This window comes from Rhodnius prolixus, unplaced genomic scaffold (genome assembly GCF_049639745.1).
Source record: "Rhodnius prolixus isolate KJV_2025 unplaced genomic scaffold, Rpr scaffold_3, whole genome shotgun sequence".
Classification (NCBI taxonomy): Eukaryota; Metazoa; Arthropoda; class Insecta; order Hemiptera; family Reduviidae; genus Rhodnius; species Rhodnius prolixus.
The window spans coordinates 17,959,630-17,985,813 of NW_027411603.1; the positions used below are offsets into that span (position 1 = coordinate 17,959,630).

Sequence of the window (26,184 nt, forward strand, 5' to 3'; positions counted from 1 at the left end):
AGAGTCCAGGAAAAGCGGCTAGCTCTCCTAGCTGTCAAGCCCCTGTACATTGTCAGTGAACGAGTAGCTGTGGTGGAGTCAGGTGAACCGATAGTCGTACTTAGCAAGCAAACTGATGAGTGAATGAACGTGATATTGTTTTTAATTGGCGCGAAATGGATATTCGGTGTACTTGTTTTACTTTTTTTGCTTTATATTTGCAAAATTACACCCTTTAGTAACTAATTTGGATCATATAATTCAGTAAGTGCATACATTTTTGTTGTAAGTTTTTTACAGTAAGAGCAGACAGTTTTAATAAACTGAAATCGGCAAAATAATTCCTGTATTTTAAATATGCAGCAATATTGAATGATTTGTCCAGGATTGGAATGTTAAACTCTTTTATCCTGTTTTTCTGACAGTTTTGTAAAAAAAATCAAATGTATTTTTGTAATATATGATCAAATGTAAATTTTTTGAATAACCGGAATTAGAATTTTCAGGATCCCATTTAACCCTAAAAAGCTTAAATATTCTTTAACTGATATGAGTTTAACGATACATAGTTGAAGAAGCGATTTGTTTTAAACACACGTCCTTTAAAAATTCTAATTAACTATAATAACAAAATTATCAAGGTTCGTTTGATTCTGATTCATCCAATTTTTTATTTTATTTTTTTAAAAGCAAGTACCTGACATGATATAAAGAGTATTTTGTGGCCTTCTTGAATCCACGTTATGAAGGGACATTCCGTACTTAAGCTTTCAGAAAAATAAATCAATAACGTACAACGCATGTATGGGTCTTCTTCACAAATTTAATTTAATATTTACATATTAATCTTTTGTAACTCAGAAATTAGAAAAGCACTTGTTTTCCTTCTATTGTTGAAAATCGGAAAACTGTCAATGAATGATAAATGTGCGTATTTTTTATACTATTTGGTAAACTAATTTCAATTAATGAATGGTAAATAAAACATTCTGGTACGTTGTAGACTTGAAATTTTCATTAATATTTGCTATGATTTTTCCATATTATTTGTTAGATAATGATTGTTATTTTCTTTGTTGCCTTTCAAAACGATAAAAATTTTACCTCTGACCTGAGCAATTTAAAACTACATAAAACATCATTTTATATTTTTGCCTACTAAGAGTATGTAATGCGTTAGTTTAGAAAAAAAAATTACGGTTGCGGCTTCCGGACAAAAATATTTCTAAGATAATAGTATTGCCATTATTTACCAAATAAGAGAAATTCTGTTTTGAGTTCCTATTGCGAAAAAATATGAGATTGTCTCAGTAATTAAATTCACAAGACGTCTACTATTGGATTTCACTATTGTGACTGGTTTTCGATCGAACTGTCAGTTTTTTTTTTTTTCTGGCTTTCTTAAAAAAGATTTTCTTAAACTTTTACTAATTAAAAAACTCAATAACTTTTATTCCAACATTTTTTCCTGAAAAAGTCAAGGTTTTTTTGGGAGAAGTATGTTATTAAAACGCCCGTAAAGGCATGTTTTGGATGCGTGTTTTGTTGAAGTCAATTCCTTAGAAGAGTTTAAGGCTATCATCACACTCCGTGGTCAAACAATTAGTGCATTTAAGGACAGTTCTCCAAGCACACAAATTGTTATTGTAATTGCAGAGGGAGTTATTCGTATGCCCTAAAGACATGCAACGATAATCATTAAAAAAAAAAAAGAGGAGATAACGCACTTTCTCTTTCTACAATTCTCGAGTTGCTGGTTTAAAAGAACATTTTAAAAAACAAAAATGCCAAAAACAAATTTTTCCAGAGAAATTATTCAAATAAAACTTGTTTAGTGGAAATTTAAGCCATTTTAGGCTTACAAAAAAAAAATCCATGAAGTAGTAACCAGGGTACTTCTAGAAGATTTATAATTAATTGAAACTTGGAATTTGATTGAATATTTAACCGCCTTATAATATAAAACACAGAGTCGTACATTATTCTGAAATGGTACTCTAGAGGAGTGCCCCTTTAATAGAATTTTCCTGGAAAAAAATTTTAATAAAAGTTTTTGACCACACATAGCAAGGATAATGTTTAAAGGAAATAGTTAAAGCTTGTTTTCTTGAGACAATCTCTATTAAGTAAATAAAAAAAATCAGTGAATAGGTAATTCCTATGTTAACTTCCTTAATATGTAGGCTCGGGGAGCGGGAACTGTATTGTAAAAGACGTCATAACTAACAGAAAAACAGTATGATTTGAATGAACGAGTTGTTATTGCGTCATCTGATAAGGCAATCGCTGGCACTGTAAACACTCAAGTCATTCGGTATTTACTTAACTTTGATTGTTCTGGTGAAATCATAAGATTTCCATTCTGTTTTTTCACTCATTCATTTTAAAAGTAGCTTTTAAATCATCGGAACTGAATATTAGATTTACGTTTGTATTATTTTGTATCTTATAGTACGAAATTTTTTTTTTTCATACCTTGCATTCATCATAATGAGCGCTATCGATGGTAAAAGTCATAGATGTTTTTATTTCCATGAAAGTCCATTGTTCAAGTTATTGATAATCCGTGCAAAAACAGAACTTATCTACGATTCCAAGTTATGAGGTTATGCATTTTTTAAAATTTACAAGTTTTTCTCAGTTTCATCCATTGTTCGTATGCTCCCTGGAACTCATTTGGTGTGATGGTTTTTAACTGTGCCAGCGATTTCTCTTGAATTTCTTTTAACACTTTGAAAACGACGTCGTTTCAAGGTAGATTTTAGATTTGGAAATAAGAAAAACTCTGCTAGAGCCATAACTGGTGAGTATGGAGGATGGGAAAGGACGGCTGTTTCGCCACATTCGAATAAAGCTCGCATGTGTCGCCCAAATATGAAGGCGATGTTGATTGTTTTCATTGACTGTTATGCAGTTGTCCATCAAGAATTCGTGCCTCAAGGTCAGAAAGTCAACAAGGAGTTCTACATTCTTTTCTACGTAGAGGTTTTAAGGCGTTTACGGGATGATTTACTGTGGAAAAACAATATCTGTATTTTGCGCTAAGTCACTCGTTTCTACTTCGCCACTTAGTTTTTTAAAGGAACAGCCGTTCTTCACCACTCTCGATACCAACACTATAGACATGGCTCCAGCAGACTTTTTCCCATTTCCAAAACTATAATCTACCTCAAAGGGACGTTGTTTTCTAAGTGTTAAAGAAATTTAAGAGAAATCGCTGGCACAGCAAAAAAAAAACCATCACACCAAACGAGTTACGGAGAGTTTTTTTCAAACTCAGTGAAGTTTTGTTTTTGCAATGTAAGAAGTGGTAATTGTTTTCAATTAGTTGTTAGATAAAATTGGAGCGCATATTTGTAGTTGTAGGATTTTTCAGTTTGATTAGGAGTTTGTGTAAGGTGCTGGTATTGTGTGTATTTATCTAAAATTATCTTGAACTTTCAGCGATTTTTCGTTTTAGCGATAAAATGGACACACATACAGAAAATTCGGCAATTAGGAGAGGGCAATTCTCAAAACGAATCTTTTTTGTCAACTCAAATCTGATGTACTTATTCTTTAATTGAGTATCCGGTTTTTTTTTCTTTTTTCCTCTAATTCCCAGCAACCTCTTTTAAATATGCAATTCGCAAGTTTTTTTTTTTTTTAAGTTAAGATTTGTTTTTCATTAATGCAGGATCAACGTATGGAAAACTTGTGCATGCACTAACCCAGGGGTTGGCAACCTAGAGAGCCGCAAGGATGATAATGTAAAAAAACTCTGCAGTTCATTTATATTCACAAATTATTATTTTATGATATTCAATAACATTTAAATGTTTTATATATTTATTTTCACTTATTGCAAAGTAAATAAACAAGTAAATACATAATAACTAAACTGTGTTTGAATGAAAATGGCGGCAGTCCTATATGTTACGTACTGTATTTTAATATAATTCTGTTCAATTTCAAACCTATCACATTTAAAATTCTTTTTGAAAAAATATCTTTACTTCAATAAATGAAATTTTCATTTGTTTCAATAAAATTGAAATATACAATTTATTTTGGACATGCTGAAGAGCCACAAAAGAGGCGCGGGTTGCCGACCCCTGCACTAACCAGTGGCTTTCGTGTCATTGCAAAAAAAAAAACTCGAAAGAAAATGCTTCGAATAAAAAGTTTTTCTCCCCTTATAAATCCTTAAAACTATTTTCCTGAGAATCATAAAAACTGGAAATCGTATCAGTAAAGTTACTGTTTCATTTGACAGATTTAAGCTGAAGTGACCAAAGTGCCAAACAGCATTAATTTATGAAAGTGCATGCATACATTTATATGTTTTGTAAATAGTTATTGTAGGAAGAAAACAACATATATATATATATATATATATATATATATATATGTTATATATATTATATAATATAATTTATTTATTTAACATTAATATTTCTAATTTAATTATTTATTAATTTTGGTAGGAAGTTCTCAGAACAATGGTATATATATATATATGTTATATATATTATATAATATAATTTATTTATTTAACATTAATATTTCTAATTTAATTATTTATTAATTTTGGTAGGAAGTTCTCAGAACAATGGTTCCTATCACAGTTCACGGACGAACTCTTGACTATGTGAAACTAATGACAGTTTTAAAATTGTAAACTAAAAAAAGTTATGTTAATTTCAAGGACTTTACATCATTAATTCTTCGTAAGTGAAAATATTTCACATCCAACATTTATCTATATTTAGTAGATAGTACTATTTAGTAGATAATTTTTTATACTTATAAGTTGGTTACAATGACAATATTTACAGATAAGGTGAAATGCAATAAATAATTAGAAGATGTTGATAAAAGAGTACAGAATACCTTTGCCTCTCACTGTCGAGGAATACAGGATTGCCCAACTGTATATGATCGCTGTAAGAAACTTTTTGTTTTAAAAAATGCTTTCATAAATGTTTACATAAAACTAAATAAAAATATTCTGACATTTTTAATGTACAACTAGAAAAAAAGTCGCGAAGAGAGCAAAGGAGCAGGAAGTGGTATTGAAATTCTAGTTAATGAGCCGTATGAAGGTGGTCCAGGAGGCAAGGGACAGTATACCCATAAGATATATCACGTTGGAAGTCATTTACCAGGTTATTAGTGCGGTTTTTAAACTTAAGTATAATAAATTATTATATTTAAAATTGCAGCTCTTTTAATTCTACCATTTTCATTTATTATTATTAAAAATTAATACCTCTTCTCATGTATTAATTTACGTTCTTGATCTGATCCATTACAAACCCATGTGATTGAAAGTCATAAAAATTAATATAAGGCAAATTTTAGAGTCTTGTAAATGGTTGTTACTGTGAAATGTAACATCATGATTACATGTGCAGTAATCATCATATTTTTCTGGTAGGTATCAGTGCCATAAGACAAGACTCATGAAAGCCTCGATCCTATACTGTTCACGGTAGTTAGACCTCTAGTATAAGTGACGCTGCTTGACATCAAGCGCATTTGCCTTCATTATATAATTATAGGAAGGATGCTAGTTTCCAAAAAATATATTATCTAGCACTTCCTGCGAAGTAAGGGAAGGATGATTGTAGGGCAAGTGTGGTTCGAGGCCTTCACCATAGTTTTGAGTCTCCGCGAGCCATCGCTCATCGCAACTATTCCAAATATTCAAGGTCACATCTCGAATGACACATACACATGCCCTTCTTGGAAGACGTCCAAACAGAAATTGAGAATAGGTATTCAAAAAAGAGCAATAAATACTCATATGATGAGTGTTTACCAGAGATTTTCAACACAAAGGTGTTGTAAGGACACTAAAACCAACTTTTTATATTCGTGTTTAACGCATATTATTTTCGCGAAAGATATACTGCGATTAATAGCCCAATTTCGGGGCTATTAATTTCATATTTTTAATAATAATTTTCTGAAGTAAGTTTATTAGGTATTCAGTAAATGATAATTCCTAAAATTTAATAGTTGAATGATAATACCTAGAAGCAAATAAATATTTGTTTAATTTGTTTTTTATTTGTTCAGGATGGCTAAAAAGTCTGCTCCCTAAATCAGCTTTAAGTGTCGAAGAAGAAGCTTGGAATGCTTATCCATATACAAAAACACGTTATACCTGCCCGTTTGTGGAAAAATTTATGTTAGAAATAGAGACTTACTATTTTGGAGACGAAGGACATCAGGAAAATGTATTTAAATTAAGTGGCAATGAACTCAGAAATAGGACAGTTGGTACGTACACGTGTCCTATTGATCAGAAAATAAAGATAATTTTTCTAGAACGGTTTTAGATTATTAAAAGCTTAAAACGGTTATATTGAACAAAACATTAGAATTTTTTATCTGAATTTTCTCAACACCAACCTTTAATTAATTAAAGCGGATAGTTTTATCTTTTTATCCAAATCTTCTGATTGTAGTTCTACATTTAATGTTCCATTCAAACAACTCCAGGTACCACAATTTATTTTTTGGGAGGTAGGTTATTAGGAAGGTACTTAATAAGTTGTACTCATAAACGATGTGTTAAATTTGAGGTGGGTAAATGATTTTTCAACATTTCATCTTTTAATGTTTTAAATGGCAAATCACATTATCGGGTCTGGTAGCAAGATTCTTTTATTCATTTTTGAGCAGGAAAGTAATTTTATAAATTCAATTTTAAATTAAATCTTACATGATGTAATGAATACGTATATGATAAATAATAGAAGTATCTTTGTCGAAGAATATCGCATTACATTATTAGATGTCCTTAGTGGAATAAAATGATGAAGATAGATATTGTATTATTTCAAGTAAACTTTTTTTCGGTAAGTTTATTTATTTTTAATTTTTAGATATCATTGATGTGGTGAAAGATCAGTTACATGGTGCTGATTATATTAGAGAAGAAGATCCATCCATATATGTCTCAGAAAAAACCAAAAGAGGTCCCTTATCGGAAACTTGGCTCCAAGATTATTGGAATGAATGCAAGGTATAGTTTTTTTTATTATATCATTATATCCCAAAATCAAATTAAGAATATAAGAATTCTTATAGATTAAGAAGAAAATGTTATTAGGTTCAAGACATTTTCTGCTATTAATTTTTGTTTACGTGTCTTCTTACAAAAAATAGCTGCGTCAGCCAAATATTACATTTAAGAAAAATATTAAAATGTATAAATAACTCTTTCTTATCATTGTTACAGAAATAATATTGAATCGTTAAAACTCTTTTTTTGAAGTATAGCATTTCTAAATCCTATTATTATTTTTTTTATTTTTTAGGGAAAACCAATGCCTCTCCCAAATGGAAAGTCGATAATGTGTGCTTATAAGTTGTGTAAAGTTGAATTCAGATACTGGGGCATGCAGACAAAATTGGAAAAATTTATTCATGATGTTGGTGAGTTATCTGTATTAGAGGTAATTTAGAGTCGTCTGACACCTCATATGTAGATTTGCGATGGAGAAAGGTGGGCTCAGATGTACCCTAAATAAGCATATTTCTTGATTAAGTTTGTATTATTAAATTGACGAAGTACTGATATATGTTATAGCTTTGATAATAATTCGTACATGGTTTACTAAAAAATAATTTAATAAATTCTCTTTTTTGGGGGGCTGATTTTTTTAATAATTGTGATTTTGTATAATTCAGCTTTGAGGAAAACCATGTTAAGAGCCCATCGACAAGCTTGGGCTTGGCAGGATGAATGGTATGGTCTCACAATGGATGATATAAGACAGATTGAAAGACAAACCCAAGAGGCATTAAAAATGACAATGTCTGGTCAGTATTATTAATTTTTGTATTTTATTTCTTTTAGTAAAGTTATGAATTTGTAACGGTAAGTGAAAGTTTCCAATTTGAGGCCAGTGGTTATTTAAGTGTATATTAATTTGAAAAAAATGTAATAGTGAAGTATGTGCTTTCCCCTCTCAAAACGCAATTTGGTTGTTGGACTTTTGAACTCTTTCTGGCAGCATTTGAATTCCACGACGGAAAAATGATACTTCATTTGAGGAAATCCAAGAATCGACCCATTTGTTAGCATCTTCATGGGAATGGAAGTGCTGCTCAGCCAGGCCATGTGCTATTGAGTGGAACAAGTATTCATGAGAAGAGGCAATGTCAGGTGAATAAGGCGGGTGGAGTAGGACTTCCCATTTAAGTGTTTCCAAGTAGGTTTTCTCCGGTTTCCAACATGTGGCCGAACGCAGCACCAAATACAGAGCAGAACCTTCGAACCGTGGATATTCAGTTTTGCCGACGATGTTGATACATGGCCAGGCTTATTCCACGATCTTCCACGCTAATGGTTATCGTATTGTATCCACTTTTCATCGCCAGTCACAATACGATGCAAAAAACTATTCTTTTCTACCGTTGAAGCAGCTATGAAAAGACGCCTTTCGACGTCTCTCGGCTACAATTCGTATAGCTTCCAATGTCCTTGCTTTTGGATAATTCCTAATGCTTTAGGAATCACTGATGCGTGATCAACTCCTAATGAATCTGCAAGTTTAGCTAGCGTCTGACATGAGTCTTCGTGAAGTAATGCTTCCAATTCTTCATCTTCAAACTTCTTTGGTGTGCCAGAGCGTCCTTCATCATCAAGATCAAAATCACTGTTTTTGAAACGCCTGTACCAATCTCGGCATGTTGTTTCCGATAGAGCATGGTCACCATAAGTCTCAACAAGAATTCGGTGTGCTTCATCTGCAGATTTTTTCTGAATAAAATAGTGCAATAAAATTCCCAGCTAATATTCTTTTGTTGAAATGAAATTCGGCATGTTTAATTAAGTATTTAAACAAGTTGTTTACTTATCAGTAAGCTTTTAAAATCAAGGATAAATGATCTTTTAATCCCCAATGTTCACTTCCGTTCACTTAATTCACTTTCTCGCTTTTATAGCTTATTTTCATCATTGTTTTGATGAAACTTCGAATATTTCTAACTATTAGTGATCCTGTTAACTATTTACAGACATTGCTCTATCAACAACATGCCGAGATTGGTATATAACTATTACAGGCGTGTTTTCAGAGCACTTCCGAATCTGAACTGTGTTCTCTCGTTACTGACTATTCTGCCTACTCCCACAAGTGATTGAAGGTGATTCCTTGGTAGAGAAAATTATTGTGTTAATAATTAAATATTATCTCGCTTTGTATTTGTACGTCATTTCTTTGAACTTAACTAGAAATTTTCGAAATATTTAACAATATCTTAAAAATTTAATGACTTTCACTTTCTTTAAATCACTTTTTTGCGCATCCTTGATCTACTCGAGTTTTCGAAAAGAAATATGCCCTCTCTGAATTCCTTTAGGTGTAAAGTCAAAGGATTGGGATTTCATAGAAAATGGACCGCATTCTCGAACCAGTCATGATCTCTGCAAATATCTGGAGATGTGGCTGCAATCTAGAAGGATGGTTCTCGTGATTTAGAAAGGAATATTGCGAGTGCTAGTGGACCATACTTGTAAAGGAGGCATTTAGAGCCAATTCAAGCAACTGCGAAGGCGTTATAACTAATAACAGTGCCAGCAGTAAAGTACTTACTTCATTTCTTCATACTTCATAATTTCTAATCATCAACGATTCGAAAAAAAACATCGTTTGAGCAAATCTGAATTAAGCTCATTACGGAGATGTTAGATGCGGGAATGCAACCCGTTCTCTACTTTGTTCCTTGGGCATCGCAAGATGTGCAATTTTGAACAGGTTTAGCTGCTTCCCTTATTCTTAAACCAAGAGAACTGGGAACTCCATTTAAATGGGGAAATCTCTTTAAAAGGAGCTTGTTAGGCTTCCAAAAAATTTGTTACTCTTGTTGGGATGGCCTGCTTCCAAACAAGCAGGTAGGTTACGTGCAAATAACTAAACCTATTCATCTCCGTACGCTTAGAATTTCAACTCCTTTCAAAGTGTTGCCCACTTTGACAGAGTAGAGGAGGAATGTCAGGAGAGTACCACTACCTCTCTCTAGAATTAAAAGGAATAGTCTCTCGCTAATTATTCTTTACTACATGTAACAAACTTAACTGGGTTGTTCGGCTCAGAATGTCTGCAGCACCAAGAGTTCAAAAATAGATTTCGAAAGAAACTGATTAAACAAACACTGAAAATAGATGAACAACAGAAATCACTCAGAATTAAATAACAATTTTAATCGTAGCTCTTATTGTTGGCAAAAATTATCCCTGTAAGGTTAGAGAATATAGTTGTATTTTTTTACTTCTTTCTGCTAATAAATAAACATCCACGACAAGCATTTATTTTATTTATTACTACTGGTCTTGTTAATTCTGTGTTCAAGTGTTTATATAAATTTGCAGGAGGTAGTGGCAGTAGCGAGGATGATGGAACCCTTTCTGCAGGAGATGCTGGTAACACTGCACTTGCAGCAAATTTAGGAAGCATTGAGAAAAAAGAAGCTGATACTTGTAGTCCAGTGCCGAAACATCGCGTTGTCGAACAAGTAGATTCGTCTGACGCAAGTGCAGAGTGCTCACCAAAACTAATTCAGAGGTACATAGTTTTAATTCATTTGGAAATTAATATTTCATTTTTATTCGAAACTTGGAGTGTCCTGCACTATTTCATGTAATTTTCTAATTGTAAATAACTGGAAGGTAAAACTTTTACATCCTAGTAATATAAACAATCTTGTAAAGATCGGGAGAGGAGCGCAAAAGATTGTGGACAAATTCTAAGTATACCATCCCGTCACCAACATCCTCTCAAAGATTTGATTTAGCAGCTGCTAGTTGGAGAATGGAAAGCATTGTTAGGGATTCGGACTCTCCTAGTGATGAAGATGATGATGAATTTTTTGACTGTCAAGGTTACCAACATATTTTTTTACAAGTATAAATTAAAGTGCTCTTTGCTTAAATTAATCTGGTATTTTTTAATTGCGTGTTAGAAGAATCTACATCATTAGCAAAATGGAGTTCTCTTGAACTGCTTACTGAAGAGGATACTGAAACTACAGCTCGTGTTCCTTTGGAAACTCGAGGTATAGTTATTCGTATAACAGCAATTAAAATTTGTCACTACGTTCTAAAACAAACTATTATCATTCAACTGCAATACCAGAAAAAAAAGGAACTAATTACCATCTGTTTATATGCCATTGATTGATAGCTTTCGTTGTAAAGTAAATAAATGATTACGGCAAAGAGAATTGCTATAATGTTACATTACCCCTTATGTTACAACTTTATGACTAGATCAGCTACTTTCATATATTGTGTACAAAATAATATAAGTTCATATATCTATTATTATTATTATAACGTATATAATAATGTGTTCATATATTATGAATTTTTTTTTTTTTAGATGATAGCATTTTTTCTCAGCGTTATCTAAAATCAACTGTAGCAGAACGTGGAGTTAGTATTGACACTGTTTACTCTGGTTCCCCTACTCCGTCTACTCCTTCCCAAGGCAAAGGCTCCTCGATTTCCCTTTTAATTTTAATACTTCATGCTGGAAGCGTTTTGGGTTAGTTACAAGAAAATTAAGTAAATGATTTGCTTCAATTAATTATCTAGTAAAAACCTTCTTTTTTTTTAATTTAGATGCAAATGTCGAACTTACCGCCAAAAAGTCGGACACTACAACATTCCGGGGTGGCTTGGAAGCTGTTATGAGGTCTCATTATACTAGCATGATAGGTCACATAGCTGTTAGATTAGTATCTTGCCCTCCTCTATGTGCGGAGAGTCTCGGCATCTTATCTGGGTAAGTACTGGTATCAACATTAAAATTAATTGGTATCTACATTAACTTTAATTGGAATGAATCAAATTATCATTAAATTTCAGACCTTATTTAAATCATACAAAAACCTTTAGTTTCCAGTATTTTTTTTACATTATTTATCTATCATTGCTTCGAACCATTTTTAATTTCTACTCTGTTACAGTCTTTCTCCATACAGTTTTGATGTATCTCCGTCGATAAATGACGCTCTTCACGTTACTCATGACTCAGTTCCACTTGGTGCTATTCCTCTCCTAGCCACTTGTACTCCTGAGTATATTGAGATAGTTACAAAAACTATACAGTCAGCTAATTTAACCTTCAATGAGTTTGTTAGGTCAGACGAAGGTAGAGGATTTACTGGACAGGTGGTCATTATTGGTAAGTAATTTCAGTGGACGATATTAGTGAATGTGTATAAATTCAACTTATTGACAATTTTTCTAGAAAAAAAAAATAATAACTTTACTTTAGGTGATTCAATGGGATCTGTCTTGGGATTTGATGCCCTTTGCCGATCTGGTGAAAAACAAGACAATGAGCAGGGGAATGATAATTACATTGGTAAGTTTCGTATTAGTAGTTGTTTCTTTTAGTTAAGTATCTGAAGTAGTTAATACACAAAACTAAGGTATTGAAAAGAACCATATATAATTTTCAATTATTGTAAAATTAGTTTTTAGATCCATTTCGACAAATCAATTTTCACTAACTCTAAGTAGAATAAATCTAAATTTCAATGTGTATTCTAATTGTTCATGGCCAGAACTATCAAGCGATGGAAAACATCTATCTGCACCAATTCCAAGACGCCGCTCCTCTACTTCAAGGTATTGCCAACACAACATTTCATCTCTTTTAAATTTAGAACAAATAATCTCCACTTATAAAAAAAATATATATATATATATATTCTTAACTTTCACCCGTTACAATTACAAATAATGGACAATTTTTCTTAACTATTATTTATTTATTTTTGAATTTTAATTTTACATAATGGTTACTTATTCTTGACTTTTTTTAATTGTAAGAAGCAAGCTTTTAACTTGGTTTTCAAGTAATCACTCTTCTATACAAAGGTACCTGAATGTACTTTTAAATATACTGTTAAGGAACGTGCACCTACATTTCGGTTCTTAGGATTTTTGAACTTTCTATTTTATACGTAGCTGGAAATTATTTCTAATATAAATTTTTTTAAACATTTCAAAACTTTTTTTTTATAATTTAATAATCGGCCAACTAGGAGATGCATTATAATTACAGTTTTACAAGCTCTCGGAATTTATGGAACATACATCCGTCTTTCTTTCGTTCCAGTCTTAAGCTTTCAACTAAAATACGTTTTATTAAAATCTTTGCAACATTGGACTCCGAGAAACCGTACATTGCATCGAAATGACACTGGAAAGAAACTTATACTTATCCCTGCTCCGAACTGCTAAGGCCAACTTTTTTAACCGAAGTATTGCAAATAACAGTTGTTTGATGTAAGCATAAAAAATGTAACTAGGTAGAGAAAAACTATTGAAACCATTTTTAAGAAAATTTCAGAAAAGTGAAAACTGCATTCAACAGAATGCTTTCTGCCGGTTGAGGAGCTTTCTTCTAATTCGGTATTATATTTACACTTAGCTCTTTAAAAATTATTAGAAATATTTTATTCTGAAAAGATACTTTAGAGAGAATCCCTCCCACCAAGTTCTCTTAGAAGAACCCTTATTGAATTTTTCAGGAAAAGTGTAACAAATAGTACACACTTTTAGTGCAATATAAGTACACTGAGTATAAGTATAGTAAGTTTAAAAAAAAAATCGTTGAATCCATTTTCGCATTCATCGTCGTCGACTGAATGTTTCAAACCATCCCATGAGAACTTCCCACTTAAGTGGGAAAGGGGTTAAGTTGCTAGCATCCACGAATTTCATATGTTATATGTTCCTTCCTGGGAACCTTTAGAAGAATGACTATTATTATTGTTGCATCATATACCACAAAATAATAATAGGTTTAGCCATTTCCTTCATCACCATTTGTTCTACCAAGTGTTGGAAAAGTTTTATTTTAACTTCAAAATGCTTTTAAAATCTTTCGTTATTGGATTTGCCAGGGAGAGTGCTTAGCACTTCTAAAAAAACGCGTCTAAACGGGATTTTCTGGTAAACATTTTTTTTAACTAGATAATTATAAATTTACGAATATTTATACTACTTATGTTAACAGGTTTGATCTGGGTAAACTTGTAAAAACTAAATAATTTTAGCTTTTGCAGCAAATTATTTATTTGAAAAAAAAAAGTAAAGAAGAAAAAACGTGTTTTAGTGAACAGAGCGGCAGTTTACCTAAGCTAGACTTCGAAGTGAATGATTTCTTCATGTTTGGCAGTCCTTTGGCACTCGTGCTAGCTTATAGAAAAATTGCTAGCAGCGATAAAACAAGTAATTATTTAAATAAAATACTATATCATTAACTAAAAGGTTTTCTGAAGTATTAATTTTTATTTATTTTTTTAGGCTCAATTCCTCGTCCAGGAGTTTCCCAGGTGTACAATCTGTTTCATCCCTCAGATCCTGCTGCTGCTAGATTAGAACCTCTTATATCTGCTCGTTTTTCTATGTTACCTCCAGTTACTATACCAAGGTTTCAAAAATACCCCCTTGGTAACGGTCAACCTTACCATTTATGTAAGCTATTTGATTTATAGATTTCTATTTTGTTCACATCTCATTCATTATTACCGTACATTTATTTTTCCAGTGGAAATTATTCAGAGCAACCCTCAAATATTTTCTGAAGGTCAACCATGTGGAAATTCATTAAATGCTGTAAGTTTTAGAAGGTTGTCTGAAGTGAGTCTGCAGAGCACAATATCAGGAGTAGTGGAATCTCTTCCACTGCAAACTATCAGTGCACGTTAGTTTGTTTCTAATATTAACTATGTTTTTTTAAAAACTTATATACAGGGAGGAGTGATCGAAACTTCGGGAAGTGATTCGGAAGCTCAAATGCAACAAAAAATATTCTATTCTATCTGGCCCGCATATCAATAGTGTCTATTTATTTGCATTTTTAACTTTTCCGTCGATATTCGCGTCTCCCACCAATGTGATGCCTAATTATGAATCTACACGTCTAATGTTATTAGACTAAACTAACAATTAAATTAAGGCTAAACTATTACACTAAAATGATAATTTCCTTTTTTTCTTCTTCTTCTAAACTTTTTAGTTTTTAATTTTTATTAATTAACTTTAATGAAAAAAAAATGTAGATTGAAAATTTATTTTCTTCAATAAACCTATCATTATTATTGTTTTATTATTATTATTATTTATTATCAGTATTATTATTATTTAAAATTTCTATTTATTATTATTTATCTGTATATTATTTAATAATAATTTATAAATAAATATATATTTTTATGTAACAGTCAAGTTGCAGATGGTTTAAGTTTTGCAAGACTATCTGCTGTAAAGAATTCTCGCTGAAAGAAGCCATTATAGTAACTATGGAATCGGGTCTTTGTTTTTTTTAATCCTTTATTTATCCAAACGGCTAATGAGGTGGAAATGCGTAGATTTGGGCATGCGATTATATTTTATATATTTTATTACAATGGTTATTTCCAAGCTAGGGTTTCAATTTCAGAATTTCTCAGTTCACATCTGCAGAACTCGAAGTATATGATGGTTTCGGAGATTTTTAGCTTTTACGGTTCTATCGTTACTGAAAAGTATCTAACAGTGAATAGTGCTAACCATTATGGAAATGCTAGTTTCTTGTTCCTAATTTTATACCACTCCAAAAACATCAACTACCTTAAAGACTTTGGGATTGTTGATGAATTTTTTTTATTGTTCAATTTAGCTTTAGTTTTACTTTTTAATCTTTTTAGTTACTCATAATTTAGAATATAATATATGATATGTTTCTTATTGCAATTATAACATTTTCGTTAGTTTTAATAATTTTTGTCATCAGAAGAGACATTGTTGGCAATTGGACTTGTATAAGGATATGTAAAGTATATATACTTATTTATTGGCCAACAGCCAACAAATTTTTAAGAAAACGTTAGCCGAGCGGTTTTAGGCAAGGCTTACAAAGCTAAAGTATTTTGGTATTGGGTTCGATTTTAAAAGCCTAGGATTTTAATGGTTTACATGAGAAATTTATTGTAAAATACGTGTACTAAGTTTTTCCACGACACCTAATTTAGTAATTGGACGTAAAGATTACCTGACATTGTTCTACTTTTATTATATGATCAAGTCACGAATCCTATAAATTATTAAATTTTATCCTAACTGTAAATGTACATTTTGTTTCAATTTAAGGTTTTTTGCATGTAATTTTTTACGTTTTTATCTTTTAGTTACTCAAAGGTGGTGGGGAAACAAACGCATGGATTTTGCTCTCTATTGCCCAGAAGGGTTGGCTAACTTCCCAGCTAATGCTCTTCCTCATCTTTTCCACGCTAGCTATTGGGAATCATCTGATGTAATTGCATTTATACTCAGACAGGTACTCCAGCTTGTTTGTTTATTTGAATGCTGTTTTGAATTAGTCGCGCGCGCGAACACAATATTATGAGAGTAACTTATAGAGTTTATAGATACAATTTCCATAATCTGTTTTACATTCATATCTAATAAAATTATTCGAACTATTCTAATTACACAACTGTCTGTTATAAAACTAAGGATATCTCTCATAGAACTTATATCGTGACCATATGTATCATAATTTAAGAGAGCCACTGTAGATCTTATAAAGCGAATATATCTCACTGTAGCCATTATTCAATAATTTTTTTGGCATTGACAGCCATCCTAAACTTAATCGACTGAATATGACTTAAGTGAAACTAAATCTATCAAGATATGTAAAATTTAAAGTATTGTTCATGGTTGGTGTAAACAAATTCTTCTTAAGAATTGTAAGAAATTTCGCTTCAAGATGTTTTTAAAACCAACGCGCTGATAATATTTACCCACGAAGGACATAGAATCGTATCATTCTCTCTATCTGTCGTTCAAATAAAAAGGTAGTTAAGGATATGTTTTATTGACTACGACTTAGGCTGGAAACATAGTGGAGCGGCGAGCAAAGCGGCGCTGATAGCTGCTTCAAATCAAAGAGAGCGACGAGCAGCGAGCAAAGATTCGCATGCACATAGTGACGAGTTTAGTCGCGTTCTCCTTTCGACAAAAAAAGATGGAGGAACTATTTTTATATGAAAATTCTTCGTTGAAACTTTGGTATTTGCAGCAGCTTAGTAGTAGGAGCTGCAGTGTACATGACATAAATAAGTCTAGAAATGAACTTGGTGAATTTCATCACTTGTACCAATAACTTCGGGAGCATCCTGGCAAGTTTCATGCGTATTTTTGAATGTCTATATCAACATTTGATTACATACTAGCCCAGTGTAACCCCATTAATCAAAATCAAATTTTATTGTTTTTGAGTAATACAGCTCATAACATGAGTTAGGCACAATATAGAAAAATTAACTATGTAGGTTATTTACTAAATACAAATCTGTGTAACCCCATTAATCCTAGCAGTTACTTTAAGATAAGAAAATCAAAATAAATGAAAATAAAATAGAAATATATGCAGATAAAAAGAAATTAGTCAATTAAAAAAACACAATAATTTTATTAAATCACTACACCATGATTTGTCGTAAATTAATGTTGTTCATCTGAAAAACTGGAGTAGTACGACGCTACAGAAGAAGGATTGGAGAATTCGTCCTGATCAGAAGTAGTAGGACGTGAAAATGTAATTTAATTTTGCCTAGTATTTAGATGAAAGTTAGCATTAAGGGATTGAGAACCAAATTAAATGTAGCAAAAATTACCTGAATTCTCCATTAACTACTAATTGTTAATTAATTTAAACTATTAATTATTAAAAACTATTGTAGCTTCACAAATACTATGGCCCCACAGAGGTTTCTTTAAACAAACTAAACCAATAAATGTATCAATATCCGTAACCTTTGAAAAATAACCTTTACAAGTTGAGCGCGATGAGAGCGAAGAAATCAAACATGTCATAACGCTTCGCTCTACTCTCTAGAGATAGCGTTGCTCTATCTTCGCTTTGCTCGCCACTATGCGCGGTCCCATATGTTTACTTGTGTTTGATTTCGCCGCTTTGCTCTTCGCTATCATCGCCGCTTTGCCCGCCGCTCCACTATGTTTCCAGCCTTAGAGAACCTAGCTTTTTCCTTGTTAAAAGTGGTCTTAACTGCTGGACTAAATAAGGAACCTATAAAGGACTATCCTCGCACCTCACCACGAGGGAAACTAAACGTTAGAAGAAAATTTATCTTATAGAATTTTAAAATTAAGGTGAGAGAAAGTAGAGTGTTATTTTTTAAACAGTCTAGATCAACTACTCAAGTTTTATAGTTTTTGCAAATTCATTTTCTGTCAAGTTAAACCCATTCTACTTGAAATGTACTAAATTAAAATTTATTTTGAAATATTTTAATGTTCATAAAGAGTTGTTGAGATTTTTTTTTCACTGTAATACTAAACTGCGAATAAATTCACTCATCCAATGAGCTGTAGAGCCAGGATATCTGATAAAAGCATTGGTGGTTTTAGACCGGACTTCCGCGTTCCAGTCCAGTGTGTTCTTGTCCACAATATTAGTTTCTGTAAAAACAATTGTAATATCCAAGTTTACTGTACACGATGGTGCTTGCTTCCTCCCCATCTTTTAACAATGATAGTCATATATCTTACTGATATATTAAACATTTTCATCTAAGAAATAATTTATATATACTACAAATGGGTCAAACCTTTTAAAGATAAAATATAATATAAAATAACTTTTTCGTGTGAAGTTGTACAGTTTATCGAAGAATGAAGATTTTTGTAATTTGTGTCATTTTATAAACTCCTTCATATTGACACATTAGTATACCATCCACAACCTCGAATAATGTTAGTAAATATAAAGTTTTTATATCAATGTACATTTTGTATCAAATTAGAGCCTAAATTCGATTTTTCTAAAAAATATTTTTACATTAGATCGGAAGATTTGAATTTGATCAGACAACTGGAACAGAAGAGAAAGACATTGCCGGATTTCATCCAAGTCAACCAAGAGAAAAATGGCTCCGGAAACGCACTTCCGTCAAACTCAAGGTAAATTAATATGCAGAAGTTTGCATTCACCAGGCTTTAAAAAAATTCGCATCATGCAATACATTTTTAAGTGAATGTTATGTTCATTCAAGAATTGTGCTAACTCTGTATGTGTATAATCCACTTTTTGCCTTTGAACTAATCGCGATCTATTTCCTGCTATAATTTTAACAACACATTCAAATGTGGGGCAGGTATTTAACACATTTTTTTTATAAGCATGATATTAATTATTAAATAATATGTTTATTAATTTTAGATATACAAAATTTATTATTTAATTAATTTAAAAAATGTATTTTAATACATTAAACAGATAAAATGCACATTAATTTTAATTTTATTATCTTATAAATGGGAAATCCACATCAGAATATCTTCTGAGACAATAACTATTTGTTGGGTATCCAAAACATCTTTACTAAAGTAACAATAACGAACCCTTCACTTTAGGAATCCATAGGTAGGAAACTATCAATATTTTGGTAAAAATGAGATTTGAAAAAGCCGATTCACCTAATTGTGTAGATTTAAAACAAGAGCAGATATATTCACCACACTTGGTTATGTTTCTCAATTGAAATATTTCCAAGCATCTTTAAATAGTTGAGATAGCCCATTAGGTAGGCAGATGACGTGTAGGAAACGAGTGGTTGATGTAGGATGCCATTCTTCCACCCTTTCGATGTTTGGTGCAGAAGCTGAGTTATCAACGACAACTATATTACGAAAGGAGTTATCATAGTGTTGTAGTCTCCCAAATAACACCACAATAATGAGTTCAACACTACTAACTAAAAAACTTGTAATTTTATTAGATTAGAAAAGGAACGGGACCTGTGCCCCTCGGCACCACAGCCACAAGAAACTTATTGTGCCTTCACCAAATTTGAAACCCTAAACTAATTTTATTAAATACATAAGTTATAATAAATTTAACAATTCAGTACCTCGAAGGTATACAACAATGACCATTTTTTCAATGTTTTTTTTAATGTTTCTAATACAATTTTTTTTTTTTTACTACACAACCATCTGTTAACGTGCATCTATGTTACTTATTATCCACCAAAGACTTAAGCAAAATAACTCCCGTGGGCTTATAAGTAAGAAAAAACTGTTACATAGTGTTATATTCCTTCGAGGTATTGAATTTATTAAATTTAATTTAGTGAGGTTTCAGAGTTCATTCCAACTCAAGATTTGTTTTTATGTAGTTGTTTATAAATTTTCTCTTCCACATTTAAATTGTCTCTATTTAAAGTAGTGTAAATGTTTACATAGGTTTTTTCTTTGCAGAATGTAACATCGAATCATAGGGCCAATGATGTTATAGTTAAGGAAGGTGCACGCCAAGTACTAACCGCTAGATTTATGTACGGCCCATTCGACATGATAACATTAGCAGGTATTTAAATTTGAAAAGAAAATAATTATCTCATTCTAATTTAACTAAAGGTGTAAACAATGTGTTTATCATTAAAGATGTTTTGCTCGAATGTTGAAATTAAAAAATAGGTTAACCATCTCGGGTGCGTTCCACTAAGCGACCACAACGACCACGCTCACGACCGCGGTTTTGGCCGTTCCACTTGCTTGCGAGCGTTGCGATCGAAAACCCAAGTGGAATGGACTGTGGGCGTTTTAACCGTTCATGTAAACATTACATATGGCGGCCTCGAAAATAAGTCAGAAGCTTGAAGAGGTTGTTTTTTAATTTTAACCCCGTTTATATGCAGTTATAATAAACTTTATTAATTATTGGTAAAGTTGACTTATATTTAAAGAATATATGTAGTTCAATTTTTTATATTACATTTTAGTGGAGTAGGTATTTATAAAATTTACGTTTAAATAAAATTAAAATGTCTTTTTTGGCAACAGTTGGATATTTATTAATAATGCTTTAGAAAGTTCTTTATCTAGTTCCGATGAAGAGTGGAATGCAATTTTACAAAATCGCAATGATAAAAAGCGAAAACTCAGGCCACGTATTATTAGCTATCAGTGTAATTGATCTTTATTTAGATGAAGAATTTAAAAGTTATTACAGGTAAATAATTTTGTGTTATTCAGTGATTTAGTATGCAAAGGGATAAGTAATTATTTATTTATTTATTTTTTTTAGACTTTTGAAAAACACATTCTATTATTTACATGAAATAATACTTTCATTTACATGAGATAATTTTTTCGGTCGCCGTATTTTGTTTTAAAAATTGCGCCATATTTCTGAACGCCCACTTCGACCCAGCTCTATAGATGGGGCGTTGTGGGCTTCGCGTGAGCGAAAATAGTGACGTCATTAGTGACGTTTTCGCCACGACCACAACGACCGCGGTCGCCAAGTGGAACGCCTGAAGGTATGTTTTGGTCGTTGTGGTCGCTTAGTGGAACGCACCCCTCATGTTGATTATGGATAATATATCTTCTTGAAAATATAATTCTCAGCAAACTGATTGTTTATTAAATTGGTTATCTCAATTTCTTTCCAGGGGAGAAAGTGGATATTTATATTATGAACGATACAGCTTCTACGGAATGGAATTTCCTTAGCACAGAAGTTACAGATAAAACTGGCAGAATTATCTATACAATCCCTGAGTCCAAAACATTAGGCTACGGTTTATATCCTGTAAAAATGGTGGTCAGGTATTACTGTCATTCCTTTTTTTTAATATTTATAATATATTCATCATCTGATTAAAACTTTTGATCTTTTCTTCCAGAGGAGATCATACATGTGTAGATTTTTGCCTTGCAATTGTGCCTCCAAAAACAGAATGCGTAGTTTTTAGTATAGACGGATCGTTTACTGCAAGTGTTTCTGTGACTGGTAGGGATCCTAAAGTAAGAGCCGGAGCAGTAGATATAGTTAGGTAATTATCTGTACTTTTTCTTTTATAGTATTAGAATAGTTCCTGCGACAATTAGGTAGAGAAATGTTTTCTGCAGCCTGCAGAACACATCTTCAAGTTATTTGAGTTGATTTTGTTACATTGTTGTTTTGTTCAGGCACTGGCAAGAACATGGTTACTTGATAATATATATTACTGGCCGACCAGATATGCAGCAAATGAGAGTACTATCTTGGTTAGCTCAGCATAATTTTCCCCATGGGCTAGTTTCATTTGCTGATGGTTTATCCACTGATCCTTTGGGTCACAAAGCAGTTTATTTGAAAAATCTCATGCAGGTATTGTTACTATTATTTTTCTCTTTTTGAATTAGATATTAGTTTTGATGAACTCTTAGAATATAAACGAAATGAGATCCATCTTTCTAAAGGAGCGGCAACAACTGAAAGAAGTAATTACAAACAAGCGTACTAGATTGTTGTTCTTTAATATAGCTGTAAAAGTATAATAAACATTCAAAGAAAGCAAATATGAAAAAATGATTTAAATAATAAGAAATTTGCATTCCAATATATTATAATGGCATTGGATTTTTAACAGATAATGAGATCACTGACGCTTCAGTCCGAATGGATTATGATAATCTTTGAATAGGAAGTGATAACCCAGGCTTGTGGCAGGCGAAATGGTTTATTATTAGCTACTCGCCTAAATTTAACTGCGGAATTAATTCTAGGCAGTGATTCGAAGGTAGCAAGCTTCCTAATTGGCTTGAGCAATCTGAGAAAAAATGTGCACCTTATGGGGGCTAGCTAGTATAGGTTTGGTAACGACGCTTGAAACTGGGTTGTTGTTTCAGTTTGAAGGGGTGTTATGCCTCAAGCGGTCAGCCCTTAAATGAATTTCCCGGTGTAAGTGGTGTAGGCTTTCGATGTGCATCATTATATTTTTTAAGAAATTTAATTGGAACTATTTTGAAGGAGTGAAAAATGAGTAAAGAAAATTGGCATTAGAAGGGTGGCACAGAAAGATGAAACGGGGAATTTCACCTAGGATTTTTTTTTTTACTTTTCTGAGCTAGATTTTTGGGCATCGTGATAATGGCAAAGCCCTCTGTAGAGTTGTAAATTTCTTTGGGACCTTCAATTTCCAACTTTTAACACCTTTTGTTTGCTTTTCAGGATCATGGTGTAATTATACATGTGGCGTACGGAAGTAGCAAAGATATTTCAGTATACAGTTCAATTGGACTGAAACCTCATCAAATATACATCGTTGGAAAAGTATCAAAGAAGCATCATGCTCAGGCAACTGTACTTTCCGATGGCTACGCAGCGCATTTAACTTCATTAATGACCCACGGTGGTTCAAGGCCAGCCCAAGGGAATGCCAGAATGGTACTACTGCCACGCACAGGATTTTCTCAAAATGCATCTTTTAGGCGCAGACGGTAAGCTGTGGAATAAAATAGAAAAGTTAAATTAATAAACTTTTTACAGGTTTATTCAATTAAGATATTTTGAGAATTTACTTCTTAAAAAACGGATTAATGGACATCCGAAATAATTGGTGGACTTCTATGTAATCAGCTTTTATTATTTAATAATAATTTCTTATTTGAATTGCAGCAGACTAATTAGCTTCACTTCTGCTCTTCATGCGTACTTCGTACCTTCTGCCGATTGTTGTTAAATATTTCTATTTCGACTTCTTGACTAGGTGGTAATCGCTCAAAGCATAAATGACCGCCTACTCAGTGTGCCTTGTAATTAACTTCTTCTTCCTCTTGTTATTGCTGTTTATTATTATTATTTGTTTCCATTAGATCGGCAAAACGGACGACTTCGTTTCCTCTGGTCTCCCAATCACCTACTCGTGGGAATTGGGAGAAAAAAGCAGACAAACTGTGATGTTGGACAGTATTTTTTTTCTTATGAAATTATTCAGTAGTAATTAAATTATATAATTATTTTGGTATAAAGTTCCGCATTCTTAATTTTAAGTTTAAATCCAACAACACTTTGAATAAATTACATGAAGTTTTGAAGTATCCTAAATACAAAAATATACTCAATCTGTATGAAATGTTAAGATTAATGTTCAAGAAATCAGAGATGAACGCTGCTGGTAAATTAAGTAAGTACTTGTTTTAACTGCATTCTTTTTACAAGTGTATTATTTATGTATTCAAGAATTATATGTGTGTGAGTGAATATAATATCAGAGAGAAACAAATTAAGATATTAACTTACTTTCAGAACGTTGAAAGAAATTTGGATGTGTATAATACTTTGCATTCCAGTATTCTGTTCTACAATCTTATATATGTATATTATATATATAATATATTTATAATTGTGTATAATATATATTATATATATATATATATGTATATATAATTGTTAATGTTGTTGCATTTATAGATTTATAGTCTAATACTAAGTTCGGCGTGGGTAGAGCTTGCTTCATTTTAATTTTTCTCATCGTAGAAATATGCTTAATTGCATAATAAACGCTCATATCAACTGAAATTGATTAGTGAAGCACTGTTTTAAAGTAGGTATCTCTCAGATCAAATTTTAAAGGTTAAGAAATACATACTTTTGTTTTCGAGGATTAATGGTATCACAATTTAATTTTTTTTAGAGATACAATTCCATATTTCCGCAACTACTAGTAAATTATTTCAAAATTTAAAGTATAATTATTTCCTAGATTTTAAATGTCACGTTAAATATTTTTGGGTGATAGATACACTTACAAGATGTATTTCACTAATTAATTTTGATTAACTGTTGTAGAAAAGAAATTGAGATTAATCCACAATTTTTTGACTCCTACTTATTATATATCGTTTTAATAGTAATGTTTTTAATATATGTGACAATTGCATTGAATTACTTTTAAAAATAACCAGTTTATTTATTATACTACCTAGTCATTTATTTTTTGATCTCATTAAATGGTATTAGAATCATTTCTTATTTCAAATTCATTAAAGTACCTATTTTATTTGAACATGGACCTGGAAAAGTTAACTGTGTAAATAAAATTATTTTTAAATTGTCTTTTCTGTTTGTATTAAAAATAAAAAAAACTATGCCCATGTTACATGTATGGAAATAATATATTTTAATTAAACCTTCTCAGATAAGAGATCTCTGTTGAGAAATGTTATATTTTATTTCTTGTTATTGTGTCTACTATAAGAATTTGAATAGCATATTTAAAAAAAATAATAAAAAAAAAGTTTAAGGAAAGCAAATGAAAAATTACATCTATAAAGTTTAGAAATTGAAACTTAGAACTTCTTTACGTTAAGAAATGAGTATACATTTATGGATAATGCCAATATATTGTAGGGTTTATCTGCAATGCATCCTTCAGTCTTTCATTTTCATTATTTTCCTGTGTTAACTGTTGTCCTCTTGTGCGAACCAGTCTTTCCACATTTCATTGTTAGTCAATTGGGAAAAGTATGCTGGTGGTATTAATGATACAGATAAAATATGTCAATAAAATTATTTTCGAAATCTTGATTATTTTATATTCCCCTTTATTATTAAATTGTATAATACTTACAAATTTATTGCTTTGAAGAACATGTTGCTTAAAGATCCTCTTTTAAGAATGTTTTTAGAAGTAACGACCCAGTTAGAGCCGCTCAAAAATGTTAATTATTTGAAAATTCTTGGTGTGAAGCGTACACGCAGACGCCTTATTGCTGATAGTTCTACTTAGAATTATTTAATAAAAAAATAGTTATAATTTATGAGATTATAGTAGCTGAACTAGTTTAGCTGAAGAAACGAACATATTTAAATGCTTTAGCAGGAAGGACACATCCCTTAACAACTTAAAAACAACTTAAATTAATTATCATAGTTTGTTCCAAATGTAAGAAAAAAAGAAAACGTAGTAATTTTTCACTTCTCGGATACACTCCTCTTCAAATGTGGAAGTTTAGCAAAGCATTTTTAAATAATATCGCTCATACCTACGTAGCAATTTTGATTTCTAAAAACAAAATTTAGTCAGTTTGTTGTGTTTAGAGAGGGTTTAAAACGCTTTTCACCTTAACTCCTTCTGCAGTGGTTTGTAACATTTAAGCTTATGATTTACTCATTGAAATTTTATAGTCACAATAGAAATAGTTATCAGACTCAATAGAAATATATTTCTAGAGGCGGTGAATGCGTTTGCACGAGCATGCTCAAGGCTCTCTTTATTTCTCTAAAGATGTTCGTTGGTAAAGATCTACTCAGAAATTATGCTATGTAATGTAGTTGGATTCTTCGAACCCAATAAAGGTATTGCTGGCAGATAGCTGTAATAACTGTATACGTAGTGGACGAAAACTGT

General features: G+C 31.7%; 1 protein-coding gene across 3 annotated transcripts; it reads left to right on the top strand.

Annotated features, from left to right (window-relative positions):
• Positions 1–25,355, top strand: rdgB (retinal degeneration B). 3 transcript variants are annotated; one of them, XM_074126480.1, is made up of 27 exons: positions 1–243; positions 4,556–4,688; positions 4,797–4,904; positions 4,994–5,126; positions 6,043–6,246; positions 6,855–6,994; positions 7,290–7,407; positions 7,663–7,794; positions 10,349–10,541; positions 10,688–10,857; positions 10,939–11,031; positions 11,358–11,522; positions 11,600–11,762; positions 11,947–12,164; positions 12,258–12,347; positions 12,550–12,613; positions 14,109–14,224; positions 14,300–14,470; positions 14,544–14,699; positions 16,165–16,313; positions 18,848–18,964; positions 20,264–20,372; positions 21,460–21,616; positions 21,694–21,843; positions 21,980–22,160; positions 23,004–23,272; positions 23,451–23,641. In XM_074126480.1, the coding sequence occupies exons 3-27, from the start codon at positions 4,827–4,829 to the stop codon at positions 23,512–23,514; spliced, it is 3,600 nt and encodes a 1,199-aa protein (XP_073982581.1). In that variant the 5' UTR covers positions 1–243; positions 4,556–4,688; positions 4,797–4,826; the 3' UTR covers positions 23,515–23,641. The 3 variants fall into 3 exon arrangements, with proteins under 3 accessions (XP_073982581.1, XP_073982579.1, XP_073982580.1); XM_074126478.1 differs by lacking the exon at positions 23,451–23,641 and adding an exon at positions 23,648–25,355 and having other exon boundaries at positions 2–243; XM_074126479.1 differs by lacking the exon at positions 23,451–23,641 and adding an exon at positions 23,648–25,355 and having other exon boundaries at positions 2–243; positions 10,942–11,031.
• The last annotated feature ends 829 nt before the right edge of the window (positions 25,356–26,184 follow it).

What these genes read in the sequence shown, in the direction of transcription:
- rdgB (XM_074126478.1), top strand. Translation starts at nt 4,827, where the DNA reads ATGTTGATAAAAGAGTACAGAATACCTTTGCCTCTCACTGTCGAGGAA. An exon ending in TTGCATTTATACTCAGACAG is followed by an intron (nt 16,314 to 18,847) that starts GTACTCCAGCTT and finishes TTTTTACATTAG; the next exon opens with ATCGGAAGATTTGAATTTGA. An exon ending in CGACATGATAACATTAGCAG is followed by an intron (nt 20,373 to 21,459) that starts GTATTTAAATTT and finishes ATTTCTTTCCAG; the next exon opens with GGGAGAAAGTGGATATTTAT.